Source organism: Mchenga conophoros, linkage group LG2 (genome assembly GCF_057382185.1).
Source record: "Mchenga conophoros isolate Kocher_MC1m ecotype Shallow Benthic linkage group LG2, M_conophoros_male_GT1.1, whole genome shotgun sequence".
In the NCBI taxonomy this organism is placed as follows: Eukaryota; Metazoa; Chordata; class Actinopteri; order Cichliformes; family Cichlidae; genus Mchenga; species Mchenga conophoros.
Genome location: NC_140527.1, coordinates 25,769,737 through 25,789,457, shown reverse-complemented (window position 1 = coordinate 25,789,457; position 19,721 = coordinate 25,769,737). Strand labels below are relative to the sequence as shown.

At 38.8% G+C, this 19,721-nt stretch overlaps 2 protein-coding genes across 2 annotated transcripts; one reads left to right on the top strand and one right to left on the bottom strand.

Moving 5' to 3' along the window:
- Positions 1 to 515: 515 nt before the first annotated feature.
- On the top strand, positions 516 to 5,636 carry gprin1 (G protein regulated inducer of neurite outgrowth 1). The gene is made up of 2 exons (XM_085290322.1): positions 516 to 1,575; positions 1,984 to 5,636. The coding sequence occupies exon 2, from the start codon at positions 2,014 to 2,016 to the stop codon at positions 4,315 to 4,317; it is 2,304 nt and encodes a 767-aa protein (XP_085146448.1). The 5' UTR covers positions 516 to 1,575; positions 1,984 to 2,013; the 3' UTR covers positions 4,318 to 5,636.
- On the bottom strand, positions 5,478 to 19,502 carry cdhr2 (cadherin related family member 2). The gene is made up of 31 exons (XM_085290311.1): positions 19,275 to 19,502; positions 18,523 to 18,647; positions 18,173 to 18,229; positions 18,031 to 18,090; positions 17,788 to 17,927; positions 17,640 to 17,693; positions 17,467 to 17,556; positions 16,893 to 16,982; positions 16,679 to 16,801; positions 15,526 to 15,672; positions 15,202 to 15,277; positions 15,018 to 15,127; positions 13,900 to 14,115; positions 13,615 to 13,764; positions 13,329 to 13,490; positions 13,169 to 13,230; positions 12,840 to 13,083; positions 10,499 to 10,738; positions 10,325 to 10,394; positions 9,657 to 10,241; positions 9,493 to 9,567; positions 9,315 to 9,364; positions 9,072 to 9,223; positions 8,765 to 8,861; positions 8,577 to 8,665; positions 8,392 to 8,463; positions 8,075 to 8,210; positions 6,959 to 7,080; positions 6,760 to 6,873; positions 6,583 to 6,660; positions 5,478 to 6,252 (listed from the first exon to the last, which is right to left on the bottom strand). The coding sequence occupies exons 3-31, from the start codon at positions 18,225 to 18,227 to the stop codon at positions 6,075 to 6,077; spliced, it is 3,837 nt and encodes a 1,278-aa protein (XP_085146437.1). The 5' UTR covers positions 18,228 to 18,229; positions 18,523 to 18,647; positions 19,275 to 19,502; the 3' UTR covers positions 5,478 to 6,074.
- Between the last annotated feature and the right edge of the window lie 219 nt (positions 19,503 to 19,721).

Sequence of the window (19,721 nt, the reverse complement as noted above, 5' to 3'; positions counted from 1 at the left end):
ATATATATATAGATACATATATAGAGAGAAAGAGACATATGGCTTTACGTAGCTAACATTCCAGAAGAAATGTTTATAAACTGTCTTTTCTAATTTTCCATTTGTGCTTTTTTTCTTCTTTTTCTTTTTTGCTTTCTGCCTGTTTTTGCGAAATAAATGAATTCCAACACCTCTTACGGGTTCGTAAAATGTGATATCCTGCCACACTCAGGAGACTTAACACTGTTAGTTGCTCTGCAGGCACGGTATCTATGATGCATCCTGTTTTTTTGCTCTGTGGAGCGCACTCATCAGTGAATCACCACGGTCATCATTATTACCAACACATTGCTGAGAAGATGGCCTTTGGCAGGCTGATGGCCCCTGATGAGAGTGTGATCAGAGCCCGTCTACCTTGGTCCTCAGCAGCACACCTCCCCTGCATCCCACTACGTGGTTGCCAAGCAACAGAACTCTGTGGCAGCCTTCGAATTAACGGCAAGAATACTTATGTCAGTACACGGTGTTCTGGCCAAGCCGCAGCAGCCCACTGCCATGCTACAAGCAAGTCGGTTAGAGATTCTCAAAAAAAAAAAAAAAAAGAAAGAAATGTCCCACTCAATCACTAGAGGCAAGCAGAATTAGAGAGGCTCTAGAGAAATATGTGTCGCAAAGCAGGGAGGTTGGAGGGGAATGACGAATGAGTATAAAATACTTGGTGATTTACAAGTGTTTGTTTGTGTGGGAGGCGAAGCTGCTGCTTCCAGGCTCCTTCAGCTTAAATTCTCTGTTGTGTCTTTCATGTACAGATGCTGCAGAACAACCACTGTTACTAATATCTCTCTGATGTTCTCCACAAGCTTTGAGTTTGCATAGACTTTTTGGAAGTCCTGTAATGAGCCTGTGATCATCTGTCTTCCTGAAGTAGGACATGTTTTAAGCATTTATCTATTTATTTTTTTTCTTTTTTACTAAGCTTAAGATTCTGTTAAACAAACAAACAGGCAAATGTGGCCTTGACGCACACATGTACATGCAGACATACACACACACACACAGACACTGCTGTTTTAGTTCAAAACCCTGCTTCATTATTGCTAAGAGAAATCCCACTTCTGCATACTTCACCCTCCCTCCCTCATGATCATTTGTAATGACGTGAGAGTTTTATCACCAATTTATGCCTCCTTTAAAATTTCTCCAGATTAGCCAGTTCACAGGTTTATCTCTGTGCACGTAGCTGCCATTGTGTTTCTATGAGAACCTGAAGTTAATTACTATGATTTACTGCTGATTAGAGAGCTGTAGAGAGATTTTGCCATTACATTACCACTCACTGCCAGAAACCCGACCGTGGTTTCCAGGGAAACTGGAAATGTGAAGCTTTTCAATAGACACAGCCACAGCCTAAAGAGCGAGGATTGCCTAAGATAGATTCTTCTAGAGACAAACCTGTAGCCACTGCAATCAGCATCAATCACCGGGGGGAGATGCACGGACAGATGTTTGTCGCAATCGGTGCTGAGATTTGCAATGTTTGACCCAAATCTGAAGAAGAGTTGTGGAGTGGCTTCAGCCTGACTTTAGACTGCTGAGGTATGTCCTAATTTTCTGAGATCTCCTTTTGTAATCATGCTTGTTTTATAGTTACATTTTGAAAACAACTCTGAATTCATGTGCACGCTGTTTGTGTTATGTAATTATGGACTAGAATAGAATTCAGACAGGAACTGATAATGAGATATTTTTGGGCATGAAGATTTGACTTTGTCTCTTTTTAAAGTATTTAAAAAGATAGTCCTGCGATATTAAAGTAAGTGTGCAAACAATTCTGATCAAGTAGTAGCAGTGATGCTCCTGTGTCTATTTGAATAACTGAATAATATCAATTTCGTTTCGTATCGCATGACAGAATATTTTTATCTTCCGCTTGTGCTTGTGCTTGTGCTTGTTCCCGATGATTAACTGCGCGGACACTTTCACACTGCTGTGTTATTCCTGCAGGTAATTCTAGCCCTTTAATGCGGAGACAGAATGGGAAGCCTTAAGGATGAGATGAGAGGTGTCACGGAGGACCACCAGCCTTGCGAGAAGATGGATAATGGGGGGCGTCCGGGAGGCTCAGATAGCACTGCTGCGCCTGAAGGACCTCAACTGTACAAGAGTCAAGAGTCAACCACTCAAGGGGACTATCAGCCGGCACTACAGGGGAATGTCAGCTCTGTTGAGGAGAAAGAGAAAAACCTAATATCTAAAGATCAAGTGCTTTCAGGGGGGGATTATAGCAATGCTGACCTAACAGACACTGAACGAGTTAAAAACTGCACACAGATCGATGCCATGCCTGCAACAGAAGAGCACAATAAAACAACGACAGCAGCTACAAATAACGATGCAAAGGTGACGATCAAGTTTCTGAGTGATGGAGATGGAAAACCTGAAATTCAAGAGGAAAACTTTGAAGATCAAAATCTCAACAGAGGAAAAGATGCAGGAATTGAGAAAATCTCAGTTGCTGTCCCATCAACTCCAGACCCTTATGACCCACGCTCCCCGGCCCCTTTTGGGCAGCACCACATGCGCACACAGGTGAGCCTCGAGGTGGTCCAGTGCTGCTCGGCAGCAACCAGCCCCATGACTCCTCCAGAGGGCAGCCATTCCTTCTTCTTCCCAAGTTCTTTTGGGAAACCTCAAGCCGTGGGCACTGACACTAAAGATGCAGAGTTGCAGGTGGGTCAGCAAGTGGAGTTCTGCTCTGTCGCCACATCCCCCATGACCCCCAAATCCCCATATAGCATGGCTTTCCCAGAGGTTATCGGGAGAGAGCCAGTGCAAAGGGACGAGAAAGTGAAAAAGAATGAGGAGCAGAGGGAGACTGGTCAGCAGGAGAAAAAAGTTTCAGCAGATGCTGTGTCAGAAACAACTGAAACTTTAAAATTTACTACATCAAAGGAGATGACTGAGAGTTCCACCAATGGAGTGGATGCTGAGTTAATAGGCGCACATGTAAGTGTGGAGGGTAGCAATCAGCAGTGTAAGCAGCAGAGGATGGGAAGTATGGATCAAGACATTACAATCTTGGTGACCCAGTATGGCAACAATGAGGAGGAAGAAACGGACGAGGCTGAGTCGTTTTTTTATTCTGTTGAACCGGAGATGGTCAAAATAGATGAAGATGAGGTTGGAGAAAGCTGCAGTGATATAAAGAGGAAGGAAGGAAAGTCCTTCAGTGAAAGTGTTCACAGGAGCACAAACGATCCACAAACTAAAGTACCTTCTGCTGCTGTCAGCGAACATCCGAAAACATGCACAGGATCCGAGCAGTCAGAGGTCGAAAACAAAGATGCACGTGAAGAAGAGAGAGTTGTTTCTGCAAAAAAATCCCCCATCCCTGAATCACCGGCTCCCTTTGGCTGCCATAACATCCGCACACAGGTGAGCCTGGAGGTAGTACAGTGTCAGTCTGTGGCCACCAGCCCCATGACCCCACCTGAGGGGGACCAGGCCTTCTATTTCCCCACCTCTTTTGGAAAATGTGGGGCTGTGGGCACAGAGACTAAAGATGCTGAGTTGCAGGTGGGTCAGCAGGTGGAATTTCGCTCTGTCGCTACCGCACCCATGACCCCGAGAACTCCCACGATTATGACTTTCCCTCAGGTCATGAAGGAGCCTAGCATAGAGGAGAAGATAGTGGAGGAGGAAGAGGAAAAGAAAGAAGAGGCAACAGAGGAGAAAGAGGAAAAGAAAGAGGAGGCAAAGAAGGAGAAAGAGGAAAAGAAAGAGGAGGCGACGGAAGAGAAAGAGGAAAAGAAAGAGGAGGCGACAGAGGAGAAAGAGGTAAAGAAAGAGGAGGCAATGGAGGAGAAAGAGGTAAAGAAAGAGGAGGTGATGGAGGAGAAAGAGGAGAAAGTAACCCAAGAGAGAAAGGTGGAGGGAGTTGAAGAGAACACAAAGGAGGAAATCAACTGTAAGGAGAAAGATGAGGAGAAATGCGAGGAGCCAGTGCAGGAGGTGAGCTGGGATGAGAAGGGGATGACGTGGGAGGTGTACGGAGCTGTGGTGGAAGTAGCCGTGCTGGGCTCTGCCATCCAGAAACACCTGGAGAAGCAGGTGAAGAAGCAGAAGAGGCAATCCTCCATGCCACCGCCTCCTCCGCTCAACCCCACAGCTACACCCCTGACCCCCGAGATAGCCCAGGGGGGTTCAGGTAAGGGTCGTGCAGGGAGAAGAGGGGAGCATGATGGGAAAGCGGGCCGACGCAGAAGAAACCCCTTCCGCCTGCTGATGGAGAACATGCAGCAGCCACACTGTTGCTCCAGAGCTCATACCACTGAGTGACAGGAGAGAAAGTTTACATGGGATCTGATACACGTGGTTGTTATCCAGTGCATCCACTGAATGACGTCGTCTCGATGGTGTGAGAAAAAGAAGGACAAAATTCACACCTTCGCTCAAGACAAGCAAGCACAAAAGCATTTAATATGAAGTTTGCGCCGAGAAGCATTAACCGCTGAGAAAGCAGCCATAAATTATGATTTCTCTTTTTATCCCCCACACACCCCACCCTCGCTGATTGGTATCTTATTCACAAATCTCTCTGCACACACCGACAGAGTGATGATGGACGTTTGGGGAAATGAGAGCGATGCGTCAGCGTCATCATCAGCCTGGCTCTCCTCCTTTAGTGTTTTTCGCTGAAACCATCCACTGACTCATTTTAGCTGTTGGTGCTTTTTTTGTTGTTGTTTTTTCCACTCACCTCACACAATGTGAAGCCATGGCAACCAGCTTTTCTCCTGGTTGCTAAAAAGCTTGTTAAGCTTCGACAGAGAGAGAGAGATGATAGTGTAATGACAGGTTTTGAGTGTGATTTGTGACCTGGTGGCCTGGGGGATATTTAAATCGATCAAGTGTTGCCTTGATCTCTTTGTAAGAGGAGTCTCTACTGTCAGTGCAGGCTTTTGTATGTCTTATATATTGCTTTAGATTTGGCAGTGTTTTGACTTGTTTGTATTGTGAAAAGTGTAAAAAAAAAAAAAAGACAAAAAAACTGATGACGCGTACAATCACCTTTCGAGGAAAGTAATGACTCCTGATATCAGGGTATTTTTAGTCATGAGTGCTCACAGTATTTTAATGCCATAATCTGTGATCCTGTTGTAAATTATGCGAAGGCAATGATTTTAAGCGTGTTTTAAACAAGCAGTTGTTACAGTGTCAGTGAATGTCCGTGTTCACCAGCATTAACTTCAGGTCCACATTCAAAGGATCAGAATTTATTCATGGATTGCACTTGTGTTACATTCATTTAGGTGTCAGTAAACAGTGAATAATCTTTTCAATCTGCTGCTTGTTGGAAGTCACTCTGCATGAGTTTTTTTTTTTTTCTCTTCATCAAGAATTTCATAGCAAACACTGACAAATTAAAACAGGGAAAGAGAGAGCGAGATTTTGTCAGACACACAGTTATAAATAAGGGTTTCATTCATACACTGACATTTTGAAACCTTTTTTTTTTAATTTATCTGTTTTTCTTGATTTCTGTGTTGGTATAACTTTAAGAAACAGTTTCTTTCAAAAGCAATTCAAACCCTTTTTAAACCACTGCTTATTATAATAACAAAAATAAAGTGATTCACATGTGCATCAAGCAAGAAGTTTGTGTGTTTAACCACTGCTGCTATTCATTTTTTTATACTGCATGGATTGAAACTGTCTCTACAGAAAGATAAAGGAAGAGTTTGATATTTTTAGGCCATCGATATTGATTTCACTTTCATACCTATGTACAAACTATGAGGCTACAGCAAACAAGCAGTTCGCATACTTCAGCTCTCTGACTGGATTGGAATAAGGTCTTTGAAATCATTACACTTTTATACAATTAGATCTTTTTCACATAAAACTGAACCCCTTTTGGTTCAGTTTTATGCTTGTAAAGGGTGTTTAGGCTTCAAAGTTAAATCTGTAATACAGAAATGGCTATTTGAAGATGAAGTCTTCATCAAGAACTATATAATAAGTTTGATTTGGTATGCCTGATTACAAAGAAGCTACATTTGTCTAGCTGAGGCATCTGGCCTTCACTATTTACATTACAAATCTGTGGTGTCAAATACAGGGTTGCTGTACCCCATGAGGGGGTTGTCAGTGCTTTGGTTTTGGTCAGCCAGGGTCAGTGCTTCATGCAAAGGCTCAGTGTACCCTGGTGGATCCTCTTTCGGATGTCGAGCACTTTCCAAGTCAGAGTCGTCGGAGTTGAAGCTTAGATGGCTTTGGTGGAAAAACAAAGAGAAAGAGGGAGACAATATGAACAAATGATCATTTCAAGGTTTTTGATTTAAAAACAACAATCACATGGCATTGCTGGAAGCACAGAGCCAGCTCTGTCACAACATGCTGTAGTGGGCACTCTGTGGCAAAATGTTCACCTGGAAATCATCCCGGTTTATTAACCAGCACAGCTACAGAGTGGTGAGCGCAGCTGCGTTTCACCGTGAGCCACCTTATCAAACTGTGTTGATCAAGCCAGTAACTGCTCTCTGTAGGCAGTGGACCGATTTACAGACAGGGTTCTTTGTTTCCTTGTTGTTTTTGTTTTACCTGTGTTTGTCATCATCAGAGCTGCTCTCTTCTAACTCGATGGTTGTGTCGATGTTCAGGTTGAGCACAGGATTAGCACTATCAGAGAGAAGTGACACATGTTAGAAGGCAAACTTATACATTAGGTTTCATACCATTGCCTATTTCATTTATCTGAATAAGGTTTTGTCTCCTCACCCTTCCATAGTGTACTTGTTGGTTCCAGGTAGCATAAGACCATTTTTCTGGTTGTCATAATTCATACTGGATGCAGATTCTGCAGCTTTAGCAGCCTTAAGCTTCCTTCTGTAGCTGTAGGGTGGAATGATGAGTGGTCAGTACACAGACTCCCTGCTGGTCATAGTTGTTTGAAATCATAGGTATCACATTTTCTTACTTTCTGCGAGTGCAGAGGAGTGAAGTGGTGAGGACAAGAAGTACAATGACAAGGCCTGCCACAATCCCCAGCAGGACATATTTTACTGTGTCCACCGTTTTTTCTTCCTCGGGAGCAGTCCCCTAAAAACAGAGGTTTCAGGTTTCGAGTTTCATATGTAGATTATATTTACACTAACCTCACAATTTTCACATGTCCTTTAATACTGATCAGACTTATCAGACCTCTTACTAATCTGGAGTTAATTGTTTTGTAAAATGAACCAAAGGGATTGCTACTGCTGTCTCCTTTAACCAGATTTTAAATGTCTTTATCCCTGTAAAATATATTTTACTTTACTTTTCTAAATCTACATTAAAAAATTGTTTTTACACCCTCAATATACACAAAGCAATAATTTTGAGTAAAATGCAACTGTAATATATAAAATTTATAAAAAGGTTTATTTATTCAAATAATTAAAAAATGTGACTTCATTTGACAAGATTCCATTAAATGTAGCATTTTACATTGTACTTACGTAATAAAATTCCATGAAAAAATGTACATGTAAAAAATCAGTTACATTTTTTTTTTGGTTTTTATTGATGTTTTTTTGGGGGGGTGGGGGGGGGTCAACACTGATATTAAAGTAATTTAATATAAGTGATTTTTCCATATAGCCAATATAATTCAAATGCACCATCCCTTACATACACTGTAATGTTACATACACTGAGTCATTAATCTCAACGTAGTTACGGCTGTTTCTGAAGATCACATGATCCACCTTTATGGGAAATCAAATGCCTTTTAATATTTAATAAATATAAATCCTAAATTATTGAAAATTAGGCATGTTTTTTAAAAGTGATACACATGAAACAATTCTGAATTTAACCTGCTGGTGGAGCCAGAGTGCTTGTTGGAGCACACATTGAACTTGGTGAAAAGAATCAGTGAACTATCCCCTGCCCCTGTGCTGACTCTGAAATACTTTGTATTAGACTGCCAACAGCAATTTATCAAAAAAGAAGAATAAAAAAAATGATGACAAAATGACCAAGAAGATATAAAGAAGAGGCAGAAAAATAGTTGGGTTTTTTTGCCGTGTTTAAAAAATAAAACCGTACTTACAATGTTATCTAGCCCAAGCTCTATCAGCTTAGGAAAGTGTTCCGCATCAGAGAGCATTATTTCCACTTGAACAGAGGTAAGGGCCGTTCCATTGGCATAGACAAAATAAGCTACCACAATAGTTTTCTCTGTAGCCCTGAGAGAACCATTAAAACACACACACACATACACATAAATTAAATCAACACATTTCAGCTGTTTAAAACCTAAAACCTGGAGTTGCTGCCATTGACATTTTGTCTACATGTGCAATTGCACCACCTAGTGAGGAAAAACAAAGCATAGGAGTAAGCAAGGAGATATGAAAGGGAACTTACCTGGATGTCTCACTGTTGTAAGGCCTAAGAGCAACAATTTCAACAGCAGCCTTAGTGGCAGTCATAAGTGCTCTAAGAGTCCCAGAAGATGACGGGGGGAAGAAAATGGGTAGATTTAAGTGGTGACTGAATGAAAATTAGCAGATTAGATCAGATATAGTCTTTACTAATGATTCAGACATTACCTCTTGATCTCACTGAGCTTTTTTTCAACCTCAATCTGATTATTTGCAAACCTGAGTTCGACTTTGTAGGATTCATCGACTGTGAAAATCTGCAGTTATAAAAAGAATGCAAACATTGGTGTGTGCTGCAAGTTTTACAGCCTGTTTTCAATATACAACACAGGGTAAGCAAATCCCATGTCACTTACATCCAGCACGGTGCTAGAGGACAGGCCGCCGGGATCAGTCGCAGAGACTGTTACCAAATACTTCCCCTTCAGTGTCAAATCAAGTGTCTGTGTAGATCTGTGGATAGTTGAAGGGAAGCACACCCATAAGAACCATAAAAATGCACCCATGACAATATCATTTTGGAAAAAACAACACGTGCATGGGCTCCTATTATCCCTGCTCGAGTATAAATGTAAATATATAAGTAAAAGTAAAAACACCGACACTTGTGAGAAAAACCAGAGCAGACTGAGTTGTGACTGCAGGAGACGATTTTGTACTCACTGAATAATCCCAACATAGCGGTCATTTTGCTGTGTGGTGACAGCCTCAAACAGTGCCCCCTTGTCACTTATTTCATTGTTGGTGTTTTGGAATTTCACATCTGTCACTTTAAACTCGATCTGACTGTTTATGCCACTGTCACGATCTGTAGCCTATGAAAGACATGAAGTAGAGCATCATGCTTCATGCATCGTTAACATGCCTAAATGAGGTCAGGTGTTTTTGCTTTTCAGTCGTACTCACAGTGACCCCTGCAACTGATGTCCCTTTGCTTGCACTTTCTGACACCACAACTATAAAAGAAGAAGAAAAAAATCAGCGTTGGACTCATATAATGTTTTAAAAATTTAGGGCGATATGTGAAAGAACGTGGCCCTGTTGGTAAGTACTGCAGACGACTGGTTATTCTGAGAGGACTCACCAAACACCTGACTGTCTGAGAAAATGAATTCTGGGGCATTGTCATTGATGTCTTCAATGTTGATCACCATTAGGCCTGAAGAGAAATGACAGTGAACCAGCTTTTATGTAAGCTGTTTGTTTTAATGGCTTACTCTTATTATCAGCAAACAACCCATTACTGACCTGTCGTGGCGCTGTTGTTATATCCCTTCTCTGTGTTAATGTCCACCACCTGAGCCTCTACAATCGCCTGGTCGCATTTTTCATAATCCACCGTGAACTTAGGGTTGACCCTGACCTCTCCGTTTGGATCCAGGACAAACAAGTCGCAGAAATCCAGGGTGTTATTGCATCTGCATTTGACGGATTCCAGCTCAAAGACCAGAGAATGACTCCCGTCTTTATCTTCCGCTTTAAAACTCCCAACAGCTTCCACTACTGTGGTGTTCTCCTTCACTGTCATAGATGCTATTGGCGTGAACTCAGGTCGCTCATCATTTACATCAAGTACATCTACGTCCACCATCACTGTAGCTTTATTTGACTCCAGATCTGCTGCCTCTACCCTCATATTAAACTTTTTGGGGCCTTTCTCATAGTCCAGCTCAATGTCTGGATCCACAGTGATGTTTCCCATGAAACCTCTTGTGGCAGCGAAGGTTCGAATGATGAAGTTCCCAAAGCTCCCATCGACAATGCTGAAAGAGATGCGATTAAACTCTGCTGTTTGGTCCAAATCCTCAGCTTCAACAGAGCCAACAAATGCACCTGAATGAATGATAAATATGAATTAAAACCCTGACAAGTTAAGTTGTAAACACTTAAAACATTTTGCGGTGTGAAATACTTGCCTTTTTCTCCTTCTTTAACAGAGAATTTGTAAGATGGGGCAAAAATTGTTGGCGTGTTATCATTGATGTCCTGAAATGGATCATAAAGAAGAAGAAACACTGGCAGTCATCAGCTGTACCAGCATTTATACCATCTCTTGTAACTTGGTACTGTCAACTTGCTAAAATACCTACCTGTACATTGATGGTAACTGTGACATTGGTGGATAGCGGGGGTTCACCCTGGTCTGTAGCAGTCACTACAAGTTTAATCTCCCCTTCCAGCATTGGATCCAGGGCCTCACGATCCAGTTCAACATGGTTTGTCAAAACACCGGTTTCAGGGTCTATAGTGAAGTTCTTACTGTATGTGCTTGACACGATACCATACACAATTTGGCTGTTTGGAGTATTGGGCTCATCTCCATCAGTAGCCTGTCCAAAGCAGAGAAACATCAGAAGAGACACTTTTAGGAAGATGATTTTCTTTGCTGATACTGCAAAAATGCAATAAAGCCTGAAAACAAAATTTATGGCCAAATGCTGAATTTAATCCAGTAATGCCATGTATCGTATAAACTTTTAAGGCTACAAAAGTACAATATTGACCAAAACCTCATATATGTAACCTGAAATGTAATTTCTTTTTTAATATAATTTGTCAGAAGGTCCAACAAACATTCCAGTTTCAAAAAAATACAATTTTCTGGAAATGATTTCATGGATCAGCCTTGACAGGGTTAAGTCATTTGATTAAATGTACATTTTTGATGTAATGTTGTTACATTGTGTAAAACAGTGTAAAACATTTATTGGAATCTGGTCAAATGAAATGTACCTGATTGGTATACATCTAGTTTATACCAAGCATATTTTCCTTAATAATTAATAATTTATTTCAGTCACATTTAAATTATTTTAAATTAAAAGTGATGTTTCATATTTATGATGACATGTTTTGACTGTGTATGCATTTGAAAATTATAACTCCCTGTCAATTTCTTGGAAAGTTTTTTTAAAATAATATTTTAGTCCTGGCTACACACTTTATTCATGTCACATGACAGGCCATGATATTGGGTGATGCAAATTTCTCCAGAAATGTATGTTTGGATCAGACTTCACTAGACTCTTATACATATGCTAAATCCATATTTCTTAATTTTAATGGAATTTAGCAGATTTTAAAAATATATATATGTTATTAAAAAGCTCTGAACTAAGAGTTTAAGGTCAGATACAATGCACTGTAAAAAAAAAAAAATCCTAATATAAAAGTATTTTACTGTGTATTTTACAGTTTTGTACTGTTCTTCTAGAATATCATTAAATCTGCATCAATAGACTGTGATTTCACATTTCAAATGTAAATTAACGTAAAATTACTGTAATGTAATAAAACATAATTTTCTTGTTTTTTAAATGTATTTGTCTGTACATATGCATATTTAGATTGTTAAAATACATTCACAAATATTTGTCCGTTATTTGAAAGATTGGACTGTTAAATTCAAATGTAATGCTATGGAAAAATATATAAAATTATTCTTATAAACTTTTTTTAGAAAGTTGGCAGTTCGCCTTGTAATCAGAAGGTTGCCGGTTCGAGCCCCGGCTCGGACACTCTCGGTCATTGTGTCCTTGGGCAAGAAACTTCACCTACCACCTACTGGTGATGGCCAGAGGGGAATTATAAAGTGGAATTGTAAAGCGCTTTGAGGGTTTCAAAATGCGCTATATGAATGCAATCCATTATTATTTAAACCAACTCTTAACTGTATATTTCTGTACATTTAAGTATCATTATTCATATTGCCGCATTCATTGACCTTGTTTATAGGTAATTTCATTGTTTAATCACATTAAATTGTTCCTAATTTAATGTTTAAAAGCACTTGAAAAAAGCAAAATCCCATGTAAAATTAGGGCAACAAATTGTATTTTCATTACTGGAAATAACCGTATTTTTATGAGTAAGTTATTTTCTGTTATTTTATGGTATTGTTTTTTGGCGCCCAGCTGCCGGAATATTACTGTTTTTTTAAAGATGTTTTTTCTAACAGTGTGACTGTTGTTCCATATAAACCCTTCACTTTGAAAATTATGACCATAGCTGCAGCCTCATGAACTTTTTGCTGTCTCTGCCTACCAACATTAACATGCACAATAAAGCGCTTTTCATTTTTCAGCAACATGAAACCTGTTATTTGTGTTCATGTCTTCTAGGCTCTTCAAAGTAGAAGTGATAAGTAAATGTATGTATGAGAAGTCTTGAGGCAACTGTTGTTGTGATTTGGTGCTATATAAATAAAGTTGAATTGAATGGAATGGAATTGAAGTCATTGCCTTTAAGCAGTTAATTCCTGCCAGCCAATGGGGATGCCTTTATTAATGCATATAAAGACTATACTACACTATTATTTGATAGCCCCACCACCACCACCTGCTGCTGTTTTCCCCCCCAAAATGAAAAAAATAAATTAATCAAAATTAATTTGACAGCTATTGTCCTTAGTGCTCACCCTGCCAAACTTACCTCTATTTTGACTTCAAGCTCTTGGCCCTCTCTAACAAAAGCCACGTAAGAATCTCTGTTCATGACTGGAGGCTTGTCATTAATGTCAGTCAGTGTGATCTCCAGTACTGTAGAGCCAGGCTTGCCATCTGTGTCTCTGGCCTGTAGGGTCGCTGTATACAGAGATCTGAGCTCACGATCCAGGAGCTCTTGGCTTTTCACATAAACTTTGCCTGTGCGTGACTCCACGTCAAAGTAAGGTAATCTGAAACATAGCATAGACTGTTGAAGAGGTGTTGCGTGCAAGACAAAGACAGAATTACTGCAGCAGGCCACAAGTGAAGACGTACATGCTGTCGGGAAAAAGTTTGTATGTCAGGTTGCCTTTATCCATTGTGTCTGGATCATCTGCCTAAAAGAGAGAAAACAAAACAACGTGTGAGAGTTTCTGAAACAAAAGAATAAAAGCTCCGGATGTCTGAGAGAGAATTCAGACTGCAAGGAACTTACGGTGATTATGGCCAATTCTGTCCCAATGGGTGAATGCTCTGACACATTTAACCTGTATGTGTCCTGTTTGAAGGTTGGACTGTTGTCATTGGCATCCTTGATGTTTATAGTGACTTGAGCAGTGGAGCTGAAGGCGGGTTTATATTGATCTACAGCAGTCACCTGCACCATGATATGAGCAACTCATTGGAATTGTAAAGAGTTTTAAAAGTCACAAACATGAGTGGTATTGGCACATGCAATGGTTTGTATGTATATATATGGCTTATTTTAATTACATTTTTACCTGCAAAGTCATTTGCCGTTTTTTTTCAAAATCCAGATTTTCGGGCTGCCTGATCATGATCTGAACGATGCTGTCTACAGTGGTAAATTGAGGTTCCACAGAAAACACGGCTTTGTCCTCTCCATCCAAGATTAGCTGAGTGTTGGAAATCTGTAAAATCCCAGGACCCAAAAGTTTTATGTTTGATCCATAATGTTACACAGAGCTGATATTGATGGGGGGGGGGGGGGGGGGGGGGGGACTGGAGACCTCATCCTATAGATGATGAATGGTCTGTTTCCTTACCTTGTCGGGATCTTTGACAGTCATGCCGATGTTAATAAATCCCAGTGAGTGCTCCAAGATCTCACCAGTGAATTCAGTTGCTGTTACACAGTCGTCCCCTGAGTCTCCACACTTGTAAAACTCTGGCTTATTGTCATTGTCATCAAGGATGTTGATCTGCACAGTTGTTGTGACGCTGGCACGAACCCCATGGATGTTTTCTTTAGACTCAGTGGCCTTAAATAGGCCAAAATGAATTTTATTTTTTCAATATTCAAGATATTGTTAAAAAGATTAAATATATTTAATATTTCTCAATATTTTTTATGATTAATTATAATAATAATATTAAATTAAATGGTCTAAAGAAGAAGATCATAAATGTTTTTGTGGGGGGTTTTCTTGCATCATTGAGAAGTTGCTCCTGTGTAATGGTGGGTTCCACCATGACACCATCTGCTCTTTGTTTTCAGCGACCCTGAGCTCAGCCTCCCATTCTGCTCACACCAGTTCACATCTGTATTTTGAATGTGCTCTCTAAGGTCACTGTAAACACCTTCAAAAACTGCTACTAGTGCAACTTTGGTGAAAAACTGTTATGCAAAGTTAAAAAAAAAAATCCCCCCAAAACAATGAGAAAACATTGTCACCATTAGTTTCATGAGTTTTGTGAAGATTTGTCTTCCTCAACCTTCAAAATGGTCTTATCACAGTTTATGTCATGTTTGCTTGAGTTGTAAAAACAACCTTTGATTTGGGTTCTTAAAGACGCTCCGTCTTTAAGGAAGTTTCTGGTGCTACACAGAGAGGTTCAACCTGCCTTTCATTGCTGCTAGGTCTTATTAAGATAAGAGAATTTTATACTTGCTGGTCAATACGTCATAATGATTCTAGGGAGTGGTCTTGTTCTGTGTTAAGTCTTGACAAAATGTTGAGTTATTCCTTTAAATCTTAATACATAAAACTAAAAAATGAGTGACTGAAAAATGTCAGAGAAAGCTCAGTTTGGTCACAGTGAAACTGTAATGTGCTGTAATCTGTATGAACTTCATGTGATAACTTTAGTTAGTACTAATGGACAAGCTTACTGTAGTAACACACACAGAGAGAAGGAAATTGACAATGAAATAAAAATGTACCTTCACAGTCAGAGTTACAGTGTCACCAATAACTTCTCTGTCAATTTCTGACAGTACAGATATGACACCATCACTGGTTGAGATTTTAAACAGGCCAGCTTCTGATGACTCTGTAAAATAATGTGGAAATTACATATTATACTACCACTCACAAGCTAAAAGCAAAAAAAATACTGTAGCTTACCTTCAATGCTATAGCTGATTGCATCACTGACTCCTATGTCTGGGTCCACAGCAGTCACTTTAAGCACAGATGTGTCCTATCAAAGGAAAGAAAATGTTTATGAAATGTGAAGCATTTGAAAGTCTTTTATAAAAAATATGTCAACTCAAAGCAGGCTCAGTGCCTTCTATTACCACAGAAGTGTGGTAATAGTAACAAACAAACTGTAACAAAAAGTTGTCAAAGTCTTTGTATACACTGGGTCATATATTGTACTATCAGAAAAATCTTTGTTTGCCTTACAATAATTCTTTGAAATCATTGGTCAGGTTTAGCAGCACTCACCACAGGTGAATGCTCTCTAACACTTCCAACATAGGGAACGCCGATGAACTGAGGGTCAAGATCTGGGACATCCTCAACAGTAACGAAGGAATAAACAGTGTTCGACAAGTATTCTGTATCAGATTTATGACACTTGCCTCCACCATCCTGTTAGAAAACATTTTTAAAAATCTCTTAGTTTTTTTGATGATCAGATAAATCTAGAATACATTAAAACAGATTAAATATAACAGATAAACATGACACCTAAACTCAAAGATGCTGAAAATGTGTTATTCACTTTTGACAGGGCTATCAAATTATAAAAAACAAACAAAGTAAGTAAATAGTATGACCACTGTTACAATAAGCAAAGGCTTGTGACTGTGACTTTCACATAATTAAATTAATAGTGAATATTCATCATTTCTCTTTATCAAACTGACAAAGCAACATAATTTTTTATGCCTGAATGCTCTAGCTTCATTTACACTTTCTTATTAGGAGTAAATAACAGCGCAATTCACTGCTTAACAAACAAAAATCTGACTCTGGATGTTACAATATGCCCCCGTGTGTTATGTTACGTTAGCGGTTAGTTGTTTTAGTGTTCTTAGCTGCAGGTTTATTTAGGAGGACACATATAAAGTTATGTTTCAATTGTTTTGGAAACATCTCTAATCGATTTCTTATCAAACAGTTATATAAGAAAAATGGCGCCAGTCATATATCTGTTTATTATGATGTTTCAGCAGCACCAGAGTGGGTCAAAGAACCAAAGCAGAAGGAAACAGCTAGCGTGCTTCTCGTTAAACCAGTAGCGGTCTAAAGGTCACAAAACTGCCAACCCATCACACTAAAGGTCACTTAAATTGTGTACTTATTTAATTATTATAATTTAATGATTTACAATGTATTTAATTATATTTATTTATCTACTATCCACAATCTAAAATGTAAAAATAAAAAGCAGCATTTGAACAAAAGACTGGCTGATACAGATACAAGGAAGGGAAATTCACAACATGCCAAACTTTTCCTTTAAGAAATTAGGAACCACAAGAATATACAAAGCTGCTTTAACGTTAGGGCAACCTTTGCTATTTACACTTTTCTTTAACCAATATTAGTATCATAAGGTAACGCATGTTTAAACTTGAACAATCATACTTACACTGGCATTGATCTTCAGCCGATAGTAAGTACTCAGTGAGGTATAATTCAGGGGCTTGATCAGTTTGACATCACCACTTTCTCTTACAATGCTGAACAGACTAAACCCATCATTTGGGATTACCTGGAAAAAACAGGTAAACAGTGCTTTACAGGTTCATGGAACACCTCTATTGAATATCATTACATTTTATGTTTTCCTAAAGGAAGCTTACTTCATCAATGGCGTATGTAACAATGCCAGCAGTTCCTGTATCAGCATCAGTGGCTGATGCTTTAAACAAAGTTGTGCCTACAGGAGTATTCTGTTGATAAAACAGAAAAACAAAACAGAATTATAAAAACAGAAATTATTCACTTCGTAAACAAATGATTGTGTTTATTTTTTCCTTGATGATGAGCCAGTGGTAAATGGACTGCTTCTTTCATAGCACTTTTCTACTCTATCTGAGCACTCAAAACACTTTATAAAACATGCAACCCATTCATACAAATACTTTTTTCCTATGCTGCAGTGCAGTCACACTCAAATGAATGAATCAGAGAGCTACTTGGGGTTAGCATATTTGGCATGCAGCCTGAAGCAGCCAAGGATCAGACCGGTAAGCTTCCAATTAGGAGATGACCTGCTCTCCCTCCTGAGCTAGAATAACCCCAAAGAATGCTTTTCTCTCACAGCAACATGAAATGGTTAAATGGACATTATTTACTAACAAGTAAGACGCTGTGACAGAAAAAAAAATCACAAAATCATTTGTATAGTAATTCATTTAAATATATTTGCCTTACTTCTGGAACACTTGTGTCATAAGAAGGCCTCTGAAAGTTGGGTGCGTTGTCATTGGCATCAAGTAATATTATGGTTAAGTCTCCGGTTCTCTGTAACACATGATGCACTCTGTGAATATAATGGACAAACTGGCATTAAAGAAATAAATTTTACTAAGTTAGATGTCACTTACATAATTAGGGCCATCGGAAACACCAGCTTCAAGTGTCAAATACCCTGGAGGAATCTAGAAGAGAGAATTGATCAAATGTATAAGTGCACATGCTTAACCGAAATTGTGTTTTTTCCAATAAAGGGTCGCTGCTCTATGTCTGCCACACCTCTCTATCAAGAGGCCTTGCAACAGATACAACCCCTGTAGATTCTTCAACTCTGAAGTTTTGAGCATTGGGCCCAATGAGTGTGTAAGTCAGGCTGTCACCATCTGGATCTGATGCAGTTATAGCAAATCCCGGTTGATCTGAAGAACAACAACATGGAAACATATATTAAAAGAAAATGGGCAAAAGAGACATATTACAAACATGTTTAAAAAAAAAGAAGTTAAAACAAATTTAACATACCAACAGGGGTGTCTTCACACACTTCATAAACAAGTTCGGTGAATTCAGGACCTCTATTTGCTGCATAAGATTTGAAGATTAAATGTTGACATGAAGATAAGAAAAGCAAAAATGAATCATCAAACATCAAATGAACACACACCATTAGTTAGGCTGATCAGGCATAATAACAGTATGCTTCCTGCAATCCGCTCCATGCCTGCGAATCAAAAGAGACAATTTTATAAAAGTAGCAAATATTTGATTTTTGTTCTTAGTGTCACCATGAAATGGTAAAACCTTAAAGACAATTGCTCAGTTCACTTATCAGTATGCTAACAGGTTCATAATGACAATGTTCAGTTATTGGTTTTTACACTGACCACCTTACTAGTTATTAGTTCTAATCGCAAATTCTAGCTGAGGCAAAAAAAAAAATTTAATCTTTAGAAAAACAACAAAATCATTAAATGTCATGATGCAAACAGAAATATAAGAAGGTGAATCACATACTGGATGACGCTGGTAGTACGCAGCTCTTGTCCTGATTTTTGTAGGCTGAAATTCAGCAGCCAATTGTTATTACAGCCACACCCAAACTGTTCACGGCATAGCAGGTGGTGAAAACACCTGGAAATCTTTGTTTACAGAGAGAACACAGCAGAACCTTTTTATAATATGAAACCTCAAACATTTACATTTTTGCTGTCCCCTTATATTAACTTAAAAAAGTGGACACCGTATTTTGACTATTTTTTAAAAACCTACTTTGGAACTTTGCATTAAGCTTTAAGTAATTTTACATACATTTAAAAAAAGATGTAAAGACAGTTTAGTTCATTTTCAACTGTTAAAAAATTTGGTTGGCAGTTTTACACTTTGATGATGATGATGATATATATATATATATATATATATATATATATATATATATATATATATATATAACCTTGAATAATTAAGATATAAAAATTAAGAATGACCTCATATAAACAAGTCTTTACTTGAATATGTAAGCCCTTTGTTTTAAGGGCTTTACCACTTTTTTTCGCTACTGTTCTAGGAAAGAAAAAACACCAAAAAAACTGATCAGCTTATTTCAGGTTTCAAGTGTTCGAAGCAACACACTGGATTGATATTACGTATTGTTCGTTATTATCTTCTTCTTTTCTTAATTATCTAAACATTATATAGTAATTACATAGTAACTAAATACATATACTAATGCTCTAAAAAATAAATCCAAATGCATAAGACAAACTTACCAGCCAACATTCACAGAGGGCTTCTTCTTTACTGATGTCTGGATGAGACCTTTGACTCTTGTTCCTCTTAGTGATTGTCGTCTCGCAGCAGTAAATATAAATGATTAACATGCACCAGTGACGTCCAGCAAATATGATAGCATTTTAATCCACTTCCTTGTTTGCTTGTTAAAAAAGAAAAAAAATGTTTTAACTGTTTTCTAATAAGTAAAACAGAAAAACTTCACACAGTTGAAGCTGGTCTCAACTATGACTTCACGCTAGCTGTTTAAGCGTAGAAACAAGCTCCTCACCAGTAACAAATGGCACTGAGCCATACTGGGCCACAAGTGTCCAAACGAGAACCCCACAAGTATCTGAAATGCCCTTTTGTCTAAATGAGTGGTGCTGCTGTCATGGCAACAATACTCTTCTGATTGCTTAGGTTTGGAAACCCAGGGCTTACTA

Bases quoted from the DNA above. Each gene is read 5' to 3' on its own strand.
- cdhr2 (XM_085290311.1), bottom strand. From the start codon at position 18,227: ATGGAGCGGATTGCAGGAAGCATACTGTTATTATGCCTGATCAGCCTA. The intron at 15,673-16,678 runs GTAAGTATGATT...GTTTTCTAACAG, and splicing joins GGCTGAAGATCAATGCCAGT to GATGGTGGAGGCAAGTGTCA. The intron at 13,084-13,168 runs GTACGTCTTCAC...GCTATGTTTCAG, and splicing joins AAACTTTTTCCCGACAGCAT to ATTACCTTACTTTGACGTGG.
- gprin1 (XM_085290322.1), top strand. From the start codon at position 2,014: ATGGGAAGCCTTAAGGATGAGATGAGAGGTGTCACGGAGGACCACCAG.